Raw genomic sequence first — 14,967 nt, 5'->3', positions numbered from 1 at the left:
ATGCAGACAACCAAAATCTTTGCTCTTCTGTCAGCAATTCATTTAAAAATGATGTCATCTAGCTAAGAAAAATGCCTTTAAATCTATTATTAAATGAAGTGTTATGAGTATTAAATAAACTGTCAGTAAGGGTGGAGCACATGCAGACACAACAGTCAGAAAATGTTTATTTAGTTCACATGAGTATATTAAATTTGTCCGTTACAATACAGAACATACTGAATTTCTAAACAGTCACAACTATGTCCGGTCATTACCAAGTGTGCACGTGTACCAATCTTCACCCAGATTGATGATTCAGCAGTAAGTTCGGCTGGTCATTTAACTGGGGCTTATTTTGACTCATAATTATAAGGACTTATATTATAAGCATGCTCAAAAATCATATAAGGCTTATTCTCTAATTAGGTTTTATTTATAGGTAACATAGTCATAAGTAAAAAAAGAATTTCTTAACCATTTTAAATAAACTGGGATAATTAATTAGCTACATCCATCTTCCACTATGCAACTAGAGATATTTTTCTTTCTAAAAACGGATCAAAAAGGCATAATGAATAAATCTTGAATAAAAATTAATTTCTCACCTTAGTTGCCCCTCCTGAGTATTTTAAATACAATCTATTTTTGCAAAACAATCGCAAAAAGATTTATGAATCACTGTTTTAACACAATTGGAATTTTTTTATTATATTTTGATATTTTAATTTTGCCCATGTGTTAGTTAAAATTTACTAGCTATCTACTTGCTACATGTTTTTAGTTAAAATTTACTAGCTATCTACTTGCATCAACTAAATCTTTGTAGACAAATGAACTTTTAATAACATACTGATGAATTTTCATCTTCACAACTAAACAGGTACTTACTATAACTCAAAAACATAAATGGAAGTTAAAACTTATTAAAACTGCATATAGTATGACTTATAAGTCCACAATTACTATCTGCTACTAACTGGGAAGTTCCAGGAACTCAAGTAATTAAAGCAGTAAAACGCACAAGCTAACTTCCACTGAGCAGCTTGGCTCCAGCAAATAGTAGTCTAACCTTAACACTTAGCAGATAAAAAACTCACTCATCAATCTACATGAAGCTCTTTCAAGCTGAATTACAGGGTGGTTGCCATAGCATGCTCTCTAAATTACAGCTTGCATTTTTAAAAAAATTAACAGACAAAATAGAAGGGACAGATACAGTTAACATACAAACAATACATTAGACTAAAATAAACCTTATAAATGATTATTTACATTTTCATTGTAAGAATTTTGACAAAAAACTTTTTTCCCATTAATGAGAGTGAAATATTCTTATCAATTTCAATTAACTTTAAACTTTATCAAAAAATATATCTTGAATCTAGAGTAGTTGCTACAGAAAATATGTTCATTTAATTCCTTAGGAGCATGTATGTTTTCTTTAAATATGTCTTGCAAAGCTAAAACACCAAATAATTCAACATTACTGCCAATGCAATGACAACTGAAAATTAGTGATTTTGATGAAGCTACTTCTTTGTTATTGTACTGAATGTTCCACATAAACATTCAAACTTTCATATCCAAAACCTGGAGAGTCAAATGTCCAGCTTAAAACTAAGCAGAATAATTGCATATAGTATCAGACCAATTTGACATCCATAGCACTGGTAGTTATTACAAAATCCTTAATAAGCATAATTTTTGTTTATAAAAAAGTGTAAGTTTATAATGGTATGAGGAAGTTTAAATATTACTGTTAAAAGTTAATAATGCTTAATCAAATTACTTACTTTCGATAGCATTTTAGTGAGCTCTTCAAAAAGATTTGAACAATAAAGGTCACAATCATAATTGATATAAAGTTCAGTTACAAGGCCTGGTATTCTCCAGAGCTGAGCAATGCAGTCCAATGAAATTTCTCTTTGCTCATACGATATTCTAACAGTTTCGGATACAATCATTTCCATCAAAGTTTTCAAAAACATCTGCAAAAAATTTAAAACTTTTCACTTTCTGATTTTATTTATACTGTTAGCTTTTCTAATACCTGTAACCCTGAAAGAAATGACAGCCTTTATTCAGTCATGAGATTTGTCATATGGTATATATTATCTTACTTTTTAAAATATTTCTTTTCTTATTTTCTTCTATGATCTAAATATTAACAAATTAAAGTTTTTTAAACAGAGTAAATAAATCAATTTACAATTTAGCAAAAGAATGCTATTTAAGTACTGTTCTCCATAACAAGATCCAAAAGGCTGTGCTACTCAGATGCCTAAATCAATAATTTTTCATGTATTATTGATATTCTTAAAATTACTATTTTGTTCAATATTATAATTACAGCAATAATTTATCACAGTATAAATTTCTATGAATTTTAGATGATTTTCTAAGATTTCTCAAATGCTGAGTAAATTTGTGAATTTCAGATTTTCCCTCATTACTTTTTATTACCACTATTACATTATTTTCATATTTAAAGAATACAAGAAAGTTTTAATGACATATGATTCTTTACAGAAATCTGAAAACATGTCACTAAATGAAGAAAATCTCAATACATATTATGTAATATATGACCAACCCATCCAATTAAAAACAAACTTGATCTCATAAACAATGCAGAGCATTAACCAGACTTTGACCAATTTAGAAATGCAAGTTTTAATTTTAAATAAAAATGAATAATATAATGCTTATTCAATTATACTAGTTATTTGTATTACAGTTTTATATCTGGCAGCTTCCTTTTTTACTTCCTTGTACGAAGTAAAAAGGAAGTATTGTAATCGCAAAAAGTTTCAGGTAGTATATTTCAATGAAAATATCCATTTTGACCACTATTGAATGTAATTTAACGATGTTTTTTCGTAGTATCTGTACGTAAGGACACAATAAAAGACTCGTTTCCTTCAAAAAAATTATAAAACTGTTTTAAAATTAATTCTGAAGAGAATTTTTCGTGGCGTATGTACATACGTATCTCGCATAACTCAAAAACGAGTAGCCTCAGAACGTTGAAATTTTGTATATAGGACTGCTATAACGTGTAGATGTGCACCTCGTATTTTGGTTGCAATCGGCCGCACCAAATGTATATAAATATATTTATATATATATCCACTCTGTTACGCAGCTCAGTGATCTCAGTTTCTTTACTCTTATATGTTTGTAAAATTGTACATTTTTTGCTTTAAAAATGATTGAATTATGTTGTTTTTATCTTCCGGTTTTTATGCCTTTGGTAAATCTATTGTGCAATATTTTTAGAATTATCAACAATTTTAAAGTTGTTTAAGTGCCGCTAAGCCTTTTTTTGATGGCGGCCATTGATTGCTTACATTTGAAACAGCAGACTAGTGGATTTGTTGCCAATCTAGAGAAACTTAGCTTCACAACAACAAAGATAACGCCTTCATTTATTATTGAAAATTAAATCATGCTTAATCCTTTCTGGAATTTTTTCGAGGAAATAAGTGTTTAAGATTTACTTCGTAATTTTTAATATAGATATTTTGAGTTTTTATGTATTTTTGCCTTTTCGCGAAGTGAGAACTGAATTAATTGAATGAGAAATGCTCAATCGTCTGTGAAAAACTGTTTCTTTTTTGTTTTGTTTGCTTAATTTCTTTTATACATCATTCTAGCTTTATTATAGTATTTGAATAGAACATGTGGCAACAATTAGATAATTCTATTCTTTAAATGATATAAATTTTGTGCATTATGAGTTATAATATGAACGAAATATAATACTCTTAAGTGAATCTAGTGCCAGAGTGTTGCTATGGTAAACAAATACTACGTGAATTTTAAAGAATGCATTTATTCTATTGTGGTTTATGCGCTGTCGGCGAAGTAGATTTAATTCAATCCAATAAGTTTAAATGAAATGCAAGAAAAAATGCATATAATTTAATATTCCGTACAAGGAAGTCATGTGGTGTATACATCAGATTTTTTATTTTAATGCTAATACAAATATTCAGCAGCAAAATTTTCATAGATTTGTCAGACTAAACTCCAAGTTGTGAAATTTCTCTCATTTAACCAGCACTTTCTCTGCGGTAAAATTATGATCGTAATTGCAATATATAAAAGATAATTTAACTAGAAACAAAAACAAAGGCTTGCAAAAGTTAAAATAAATTATGAAATGGATATGCATATCTGTAAAAAATTAATAATATAGCCATACAAGTCACTGTTTCTGCAGTTGTGGTTAGATGTGCTGGAGAAGGAAGGGGTTATGTTTCTAAATATTACATGCCAAGTGATAACATTCTTTAATATAAATGAAATACAGCTGTTCTAGTATTTCCAATACTGTAATCTTTCCACAGAAAACACTACTATAAGTCTCTCCACTCTTTTTTCAGAATGATGTAGCCAAACTATGAAAAGGAAGAAACTTGTCAAAGTGGAATATTAGGTTCATTCTCAGTTTACAAATAACACTGCTTTAAGTGTTTTTTTTTTTTATTTTTATTTATTTATTATTTTTTTTTAATTTTATGTTTGATGGTTATAATTATATTGGTAGGAGATGGAGTCAGGAAATAATTGACTTTTCTTTGTTTCATGCTTTTCATTCTTGATTAAAATTTCATTCTAACCTGTTCTAGCATTCTCTCTATTTTCATTAGTACCATTTTAACACATTATTCTTTTCATTGCTGGGGTGAAAAAAGAATGTTTTTTATTTTTACCAATCTTGGAAATAATACATTATACTTGTACAGTACATAAAGTACATTTTTTCTTTTTCTCGCGAATCAATGTTAATGTCAAAAACGTTTGCTTTTATATTCCTAAGAGAATATATAATAACATAATATAGGTACTTATATATTAATGCAACCATCTTAGAAGTCGTTGAATTTTCAGAATATGCCAAACTCAGGTATCCATGCACAACATTCTTCTAGCAACCATGCTCATAACAATCCTTTCAGTCAAGCAATGCTGCCATTTTCGTATGTGTTCTTTTCTGTTGTACTCCAAGTTCCAATGGTTTTTATAAACAAATCATGATATTTTTGGCCTTGAACTTAGTTCTAAAATATGAGCTTGTGGAATTTGCCAGCAATGGAAGAAACTGTGGTAAAATTTCTGTAGAAATACAGAATTTTGAGGAAATTTTTCTAAAGGGAACAACAAGGAAATAAAATTTTCTAGATAGCCCCCATTGCTGAGGATTGCATGAAAGCGAGTCTCCACAATTCCCCAATTTTTTTTTTTTAAGCGAAAACAGATCGTAGTGTACTTTGGGAGAAGAATGGTGCAAAAACATTATAGAAAAATATGAGGATGAGTATAAGTGTTTTATTTTTTTATTGTATCATATAATCCTCTAATAATTCAGTTTGTATTTTAAATTGCTAAAGCAAGTTTTCTTTTCATACATTGATAATGCTTACTGATTTATGATAAACATTGATAGTTCAGAAATCTTTCTAAAAAAAGGGAGCAAAAAACATCAACTTGCACCTGAGAAGTAACTTTTCACTTGTAAAATATCGCAAAATTGCACCAAGATGGTTGCATTAATATGCAAATACCATAAAATATATTTTTAATGTCTTACAGCAAATAATTTATCAATTAAACTTTACATAATTTATGAACATTGGCCAAGCATTCTGTTTCAAACAATATTTGCTATTATCCACAATAAGTCTTGGAATCCATCTCTTGTTGATATTACTACACTACTGTCATATTAATTAAACTCACACAAAAATTAAATACTTAGGTACTTGTGTAATGTTATTTGCCAAAGAAAAATTTATAATTGGCACCAGCAAGGTAACTTTGGCACAAGTCCGGGTACTAAAGATTTTGACTGATGGACTTTGGTTCAGCTTTTACTCTGATAACAAACTTCTCGAGGGAAACTTTCCAGTCTATGGCAGTTTTAAGTGCTAGGTCGAATTAATCTAGGCAAAATTTAAACAATGATTAAGACTTGTACCAACAGCCGAAAAAATATCCAACTTCTATCAAATAAATTTCAAATTCTAATTTTTACCCTCTGCATGTTTCAATAATGCACATTGATAACATCAGTAGTGATGCTTAATTTGATTGCGGGGAAATAAGAAAATTATCAATATTTTGGGAATAATCTGCAATTAAAAAAAACTGACAATTTCTGTTTCATTATTTGATAAATCCTAGAAAACTGTGAACAAAGCTTCTTTTTAAATATGCTAAACTTAATAATTTAACATGCAATCTATCGTATGGATAAACGTAGTAGTATATCATATATAAATGTAAATCAAAATTAATTATAAATATCAAATGATTAAACATTGGATGAATTTTTATAAAATGTTCTACATATGTCTAAAATATATTTTGACAATTTAGATCAAATAAAATTTCAAAGGAAAAATTATGCTAAAACTCACTAGGGATGGGAGAATAGTATTTGCAGGATTAAAATTTCCTTAATTCAATATATTTCATTTATTGCTGAGAAACATTTTCCTAAACAAACACTAAAAATTAAAAATTGAGAGATTCTGTGATCAACCAGGATATATATGATAAAAAACTGGGAGTTTCACAGTAAAACGGGGAGCTGACAGCTATATGAGAAGAAAACAAAAAATGCAAAACATGTTAAAAGTTAAAAAAATTACATCAACAGGAAGGAGATATTTACTGGCAACTTATAGCCATAACTTGGAAAAAATGAAATACCAAGTAATGGATAACAGGCAAGTATTAGTACTTATTCAGGTAACATTCAAGTGAACACAAGTACAAATAAATTTTAACTAGATTTCTAGCATTTTTTAGCTTTAAAGAAACTTACCTCTAATTGAAATTTTAGATGAGTTCGTAGAGCTTCAAACAATAAGAAAGAAACTCTTAGAGCTGCGGCAAATACCGTTAAGCGCTCTATTTGCATCAGCTGGTAAAAAAACAAATGCAAATAAAATATAATTAATGTTAATCTGTATTTTATTAGTAGACAATTTATATTTATTTTTGAATGAAATAACTCTTTAGATTTAGAAGTGAAAATTTTCATAAAGCACAAAATATAAAAGCATATTTAAAAATAAACTAAAATTATTAAAAACATAGAATGCATCACATAAATACTTATTTTAACAAATGCATATTTTTAAATATATTTTTGTGCAAGAATAAATTATATAACATTGAAGAAATTATGTAGTTCATACAGTAGAAGTCCAGAAATCCGCAAAGCTTGGGACCAGAGGTTGTGCGGATTTTAGGGATTTCAGGACAGAAAGGATAAATCATAATATTCAGACTAAAAGTGCAAAATAAATAAGGCATATTAGATACATTTAATTAAATTATTATATGCATTAAATTATTATTACATATATAAATTGATTATATTATTCATTGCATTATATGTACACAGCATCGAGGTTTGCCAATTTCGATTCATGCAAAGATTTTCGGTTTCGAATTCCGGTATTAGAATCATTGTTGCTGTAAAATTTCGACAGCTTTTCTTTATTTTTCCGTATAGCGTACACAATCCTGTCGTAATTCCATACGATTCTGCTCTAAACCAAGGAGTAGCACCTGCCTCCATCTTTTGCAGAATTTGTCCTTTTTGCATTACCGTCAATGCAACGTGTTTACGTTTTTCAGCCTTGCAAGTAGTACAATCATGAGTGCGTTTCTTATCTACCATTGTATTAAAAAGGGCTGAAACTTAAAATATTCTTAATTCTTCTTAATATCCACAAAATCTCTACATATAATAAAAGAAAGAGCCTGTTTGTGTGTGTGTCTTTTGTTCGCGCTGCGCGTAAGCTAATAGACCCACGGCTACAAAATTTGATACATAGGTGCATCAAGACAAAAGCCAATGCACCACAAAGCGATTTTTTCGAAATTCAAATTTGAATTTTTTTATTTTATGTTTTGTGACGAAATCGCGTCATTTTGAGACATAATAGGCTATAAGAAAGCATTTACTCTACACACTCCATTTTCACATTGTCATGAAACGTAGGCACTTAGCTATTTTACGAACTTAAAATAAATTTTGTGTTTCAATAAAACGATTAAACATGAATTTATTTAACAAAGGTAACACCTTTCCAACAGGATTTTTTCTAAAAAAGTTTATTTTTTAAAATTTCGACAGCTTTTCTTTATTTTTCCATATATCATACACAATCGTGTTGAAATTCCACATGATTCTGCTCTAAACCTCCACAAAGCGATTTTTTTCGAAATTCGAATTAAAAATTTTTTTATTTTATGTTTTGTGACGAAATTGCATCATTTTCAGACATAATAGGCTATAAGAAAGCATTTACTCTACACACTCCATTTTCACATTGTCATGAAACGTAGGCGCTTAGCTATTTTACGAACTTAAAATAAATTTCGTGTTTCAATAAATCGATTAAACGCGAATTTATTTAACAAAGGGAGCTTAACACCTTTTCAACGGGATTTTTTTCTAAAAAAGTTTATTTTTAAAAACGTACAGTTTATTTTTCTTTAATTTTTGGACACGTTAAACTTTCATCCTTGTGACTGCTTTTACAAAAAGAATTTTGGAAAAATGATAATATTTTGTATTTTTTTAAAAAAAAAATTTTAAATGAAGCTTCTGAGTACCCATCTCACATCTTTAAAAATGTGATTTTGGCAACAATTTTACTTTCTTATTGTTGCTGATAGATTTTTGATGAAATCGCATCATTTTCAATAGTTTCATTCTTTTAGAAATATGGGTTTGGCAACAATTTTTCATCGTATTTCTTATGTCACTGTTTTTTAGAGATTGGTATATTTCATTTTCATTTATATATATATATAATACCTTTTAATTGATTTTTTTTAATAAAGTTGTTCTGAAGAGTAAAATTCTGAGCGGAATTTTATGTTTTTTGAGTTGGCTTTCATGTTATTTTTTTGTTTATTTCACTGTTTGTAAGATATTAAAAAGTTTTGCATGATTTTTTCCTACAACGGAAAGTTAGTTAATTTTTTATTAGGATAATTAATATTTGTATTAAGGGATATAGTAGCTTATTTCATTGTCATTTTTTTCACTTGAAAGTATAAGATCAAATATCATTAATTATACTTTGCTTTTCAGAATTTTTTGTTTTTTGTATTCTTTTATGTTATTTATTGCTCATTTCACCGTTTTTAAGATAATGAAAAGTTTTGAGTGATTTTTTTAGGAAACAAAATTCTTAACCTCCTTTAAAGCATTTGAGTTCTTAAGATTTTGCAAAGGGAAGTCGCTTAATTTTTTTATTAGGATAATTATTATTTGTATTAAGGGATATAGCTTATTTCATTGTAATTTTTTTTCTCTTGAAAATATAGGATAAAATATCATTAATTATACTTTGCTTTTCAGAATTTTTTGTTTTTTTGTATTCTTTTATGTTACTTATTGCTCATTTCACTGTTTTTAAGATATCGAAAAGTTTTGAGCTGTTTGACTAATTCACAGTATTAAAACAGCAGTCAAAGATGCAATGCAAATATGACCACATTCAACATCTGCTCTCCTCAAAATGATTGCCTAAATCCATTCCTACTTCCAAAGATTTGTTTTCCTTCTTTTAACAAATAGGTTAAGCAGTTTCTCATATATAACAGAATAACATAAGAACTGGAGAATCATTGAAAATAAAATATGTATGAAATTATGCAGTCTTAAATAGGCAGTCTAGTTTTAAATTTAACATACTGTACAACACACTACTTATCTAATACAATCATAATAATGACATGATTGTAAGAAGCACAATGGTTTGAATTTAAAGAATGCAGCAGTTTATTTTTGAACAAACAGCAAATTGGAGCAACAACTGAAGTAAGTGGTAGTAGATTTTTAAAATTATAAGAGTAGAAACATAAATTTAAAACTAAAGTTAGTAGTTTTAACATCAGTATCTGACAAATACATGAAAATATATAAGAGCTCGAATTCAAAATTCTGCATCTTCAAAGAGTATCAACAACTATCCCTAAACAATTACAAAAGTTGACAAAATTGAAGTGCAAGGTATAAAATATCAGCTTAGCTTCATTAAATGTTTCAATAACGTTATAAAGTACTAGTTTAGTTTTACTGGAATTGAATTGTTTTAATTCAAACAATTAAATATGGTATTAAAAAAGCAAAACAGAAATTTAAATCATAAACAATGAACTGTAATTATTGCTTTTAAATCACCCAGCTTGGAAAGACGAATTAAAAATTTTATGCTTAGCCAATCAGAGAATCTAATATCATAATCTGAGAATCCAATAACAATCTGAGGATTTGCTATGCATAAGGGCTAACAGAATATAAATTAAAGGTTTATTATTCTGTTACATTATATTTTTAGGTTTTGCTAAATAACAACATTTGCTAAGCACTGCTTCTAATATTCCCCCTCCCCATTCATTAATTTTGCCAGGGTAGAGCTTTATGCTAACTGAAAATAATACACCTCCTTTGAGATTATTAGTAGATCCCGCAGTTGGAAGTACAGCAAATTTATTATTATAATGAATTAGTAGTGAATAATAATAGACTAATTATTTAACAAAATTACAAATATAAAATAGAATTGTATAACTTACAGCAAATAAGTTCCTACAAGTTTCATCTCGAATAAGACTCAAGAAAGAAGCAAATCTGCCCAAATTATCTGCTCCTGCTTCCAAAGCTACAGTCAGTAGATTGAGGCCAACCTGAATCATAGTTTCTGAATTATGTCGATCATGAGGATTGACTAAACTTACTAAATACCTAAATAGTTCTCTTACACATGGCAAACCATATGGCACAAGAGGACCTGAACCTATATGAAGAAAACATAAAATAATTTAAAATTACATACGAACAAAGGAACATACAAAAGATAGCAATATTAATAAAATTCAATTCAAAACTACCAAATTTTTAACAATTATGAACAGCTTGCACATTCATTGTATTCTAAACCAATATTATCCCTTAATCATGAAAAAGTACACTGCATTAAAGAATTGATGATCTGGTCATCACAGGAAGAAAACATTTTTATATGCATAAAATGTAGTAAGTATTCAATAATTTTGAGTTTATAAATTATGAGTTTTACAAACATCAAATTCCTGTATTTGTCAGTATTATATCGGGTCAGTCCATAAGTTTGTGCACATTAAGAGTATGCGTGGAATTCACTATGATGCATTTACTAAAACAATACAATTTTGAACCTGTTGAAACTTGTCATCGTTTGACTAGCATATTATTCAGTTCATCACCAACTTTCATAAATATCAACGTATTTTAATACCCATAGAAGATGAATATAGATAATCAGTACAAATAAGTTGCACTACATTTTTTATTTTCGTGTGGTGAATCTACCAGGTTTGCAGCGATAAAAATTAATAGTGTACATGGTGAACACATTATTAGTGTAAGGACTGCCCAGAAATGATTTAAAAAATTTAAAGTTGGAAAAAGCAGCACTGATGATGAACCCCGTTCAGGACGTTTTGAACTGTTAGAACCAAATCAAATGATTAAGTCAGAAGTTTATAGTGAACATTTTTGCTGTCTAAACTCAGAATTGATCAAAAAATGCCCACGACTGGTGAATATTAAGAAAGTGTTGTTTCATCATGATAACGCTAGACCACATATGGCTCAAACAATGCTGCAAAAAATTAGTGAATTTAATTGGGAGTTTTTGCCACATCCTGCTTACGTCCCAGATATTGCCCCCAAGTGATTTTCACTTATTTTGTGCCTTACAAAATTTTTTTACCGGGAAAAAAAATTCAATTCTAAACAGGGTGTACACAATGAACTTTCAAGTTTTCTTGCATATAAACCAGTCTTTATACAGCAATGGCATAAAAAAGCTGCCTGTAAGATGGCGAGACATTGTAGATAATGGAAGAAAATATATAATTGATTAAAATGTTAAATTGTGTTTTTTTTATATTATTTAAAAATTTACCAAAAAATGCACATGAATTTATGGATTGACTCAATAGTAATATGATATTTATGAAGGCCTCCTCCTAAAAAGTGCTGCTTCAAAACACCATATATCTATATGCAGTTTGGTGTTAAAACATTATCTGTTTTAGCCTATTTTACTGCCATAAAATCACAAATAAATAAATAAATAAATAAATATTAGAAATTCTCTTGACAGTTCTGAGATGATGAAATGCTTAAAGACACTAATTCAGTGTCTAAGATTTCAAATGATAAGTTATTTCATTCCAAAGAAAACTGTCCAAGTTCCATATGTGATGATGAGTAAAACTATTCAAAGGTAACTTGCTGTGTTTCATTTCTTTATTTACTTACCTTTTAAAGTTCATTCATGAATGTTCTTGGCACTTAAATAAATTTTACACATCAATTACATGAAAATTACAGTATATTTCTTTCCAGTAAAGTTGTTTAGAAATGTACAATGAATGGGCAGGCTGCATGGGATTTTCATGCTTTTCCCCATACATAACACAAATTTAAGCCAATTTCCTTTTTTCCTTCACAAATCAGTTATTAATTTTTATATAAATCCAAAATCAATTTCAGAATAAAATCTAAATGGATGAAATAATTTTCTGCATAGTTTAAAAAAAAAAAAAAAACAGTCTTTTTAAAATTATGAATAAAATGAAAAGATGATAAAAAATGACAGTGTATTAACAAGTAAAATATACACTATGAAAATAAACCATTTTGAAGAAAAATAAAGCAAACATTTTACAAAAGTCTAAGTATAAAAAATTATCACTAAAAAAAAGCTATAATACTAGGTAACACATTTGACACCAAATAAAAAATTTAACATAATACTAACAATGTGCTTCAAACTTGATACACATTTGTTCTTTTCTGCAATTGCATCTGCAGTTTTTCTAAATGAAAGAAATATATAGCTTTATCTCTTATCTGCAGCAATACCTGGAAGCTGTATTGTTTGCCTTTAATATTTTCATATTATATCTATTTATTCAGAGCTTTGTAATACCTTTATGATACAAATATTATGCACCTCATGTGAGTATGTAAAAGTTACTGATCAATGCCATTTAATTTTTAAATGATTTAATGAGTTCTGCTGTAACAGTTAGACTTCTTTGCCATTTTCTTTCACCAGCTGTAAGTCTTTTAATTTAAAAACAAACAGAGTTTTTAAAATGGACACCAGCTTGAATATTTTTATCAATAGCACTAATAGTAGTACAAAAATGCATTTATATGTACTTTACTTCTAATTACACAAAATTCAATAATTGCATATTAAATATTATAAATACTAAATATTATAAAAGGAAGTAACTAATATTATAAAAGGAAATAAATATTACTAACTATTCTTGTAAAATTTAAGTATGTTATTTCCTTTTATAATATACTAAATATTTTAAAAGGAAATAAAATACTTAAATTTTACAAGAATATCAGAATAATAATTATTGCAGAAACTCATAATAATTTTAATAAACTAATATTATTAGCTATTCTAACAACAATTCTACACATACATACCTTCTTTAGGTTGCTGATGAGGAGTAAATCGAACACCTCTGGGATTAACGTAATCCAATTCACTGTGATCAGCCAATGAGCTTTCTTCTAGAGCATCTGTATTTAAGCTTCCAGACTCACTGCTGACTTCCACAGATTCATTAAGCTTGTTCTAAATAGTGTAACAAAACATAAATTTAACCATCAACATTTTAAATACCTTGATAACCATTCACTAAATAGCAATGATACTCAAAACACTTTTGGTATATACAAGTGAAACCTCAGTTCATGAATTTATTTTGTTCTGAAGGTTTACAAGTTCATAGCACAAACCAAAGGAAATCATTAAATCTTACAGAAAAATGATAAACATAATGCTAAACAAATAAAATAGATGAAAATTTAATTTTAAATGAGAGAATAATTTAATTTTACTATAGAAGAAGAATGAAATGTCATGAGTGGAAAGTGATGACGAAGATAAAGGAAACAGACATGGTTAAGATGAAATCCTTTCCATAAAAATATCAGGTAATTGTCTTTCTAAGGAATCTTTTTGTCTCTTAGTGCCACTCTGTTTGAGACTCATTTGGTCTCATTTCACTAATAATTTGTCATGTGATTTGTTGTTACCTAGATTTTAAAATGTTTCTAAAGTGAGACATGACATTATCATTAGAAATGTATATATTGTAGCCTGCTACTGCTTTATCACAGCGATATCATTGAATAAAAATTTTTCCTCTTGCATTAACTCTTTGAGGGGCAGGAAAAGGCAATTAACTTTTTCAGCAAAACTCTTGTTTTATTTACTATATCAGGTGTTACAATGTAATTATTTGCGACAATTACACATATTTTGTTCAAGACACGTGAAAAAAATGACCACTTCTAGTGGTTAGTGTCAGTGAGCTCCGCCCACAGAACACATCCCTACAAATCAGTCTCTATAGTACTCGTGAAAATAATTTTTCATTTTCAAGCAGAGTGCTACTTTGCATGTCCTCAAAGTCCCTTTAAGGTTCAATGAATAAAAAAAAAAAAAAAAAAAAAAAGGAAATAACTTTACACATAGATAATTAGACCCTAATACAATGTTATTTCATGTAAAAAAAAGAAACAGGTAACCCTTTAAGGTAATTCATGACGTGGTGGGATACTGCTTGTAGAGCATCTAGAGCAGTAAAATAGCATCTTTACCTGGGCGTAAATTTTCCTAACATGCTTATCTAAAGTGCTAGTTTTAGCAACCAAATGAAAATGCAAAATATAAAAAAGTTTTTGAATAATTATCTAGAAAATATCGATCATATTCGCAAAATAAAAAAATATTTTTCAAAATTACATAATTTTAAAGAAAAATCGCTGTCTGTACGAGTTTTTAGAACTTTTTTAATGATTTCATAATAGATTTGAAACAGAAGATTTTCGCTCCAGTAATTTATTTACTACAAATTTGGAAA

General features: G+C 28.2%; 1 protein-coding gene across 2 annotated transcripts in view; it reads right to left on the bottom strand.

The window, feature by feature from the left end:
* garz (Sec7 domain-containing protein garz) overlaps positions 1-14,967 on the bottom strand; it is a 138,426-nt gene that overhangs the window by 91,842 nt on the left and 31,617 nt on the right. For both annotated transcript variants that reach the window (XM_035357268.2, XM_035357341.2), the window contains exons 8-11: positions 13,523-13,673; positions 10,597-10,817; positions 6,818-6,916; positions 1,776-1,970 (exon numbers count right to left, since the gene is read on the bottom strand). In XM_035357268.2, the coding sequence (XP_035213159.2) occupies positions 1,776-1,970; positions 6,818-6,916; positions 10,597-10,817; positions 13,523-13,673 (666 nt within the window). The remainder of the gene's footprint in view (positions 1-1,775; positions 1,971-6,817; positions 6,917-10,596; positions 10,818-13,522; positions 13,674-14,967) is intronic.

This window comes from Stegodyphus dumicola, chromosome 3, assembly GCF_044657685.1.
Source record: "Stegodyphus dumicola isolate Sdum_Otavi_A_Nest chromosome 3, ASM4465768v1".
NCBI classification, from domain to species: domain Eukaryota; kingdom Metazoa; phylum Arthropoda; class Arachnida; order Araneae; family Eresidae; genus Stegodyphus; species Stegodyphus dumicola.
This window is presented reverse-complemented; position numbering and strand designations above follow the sequence as displayed.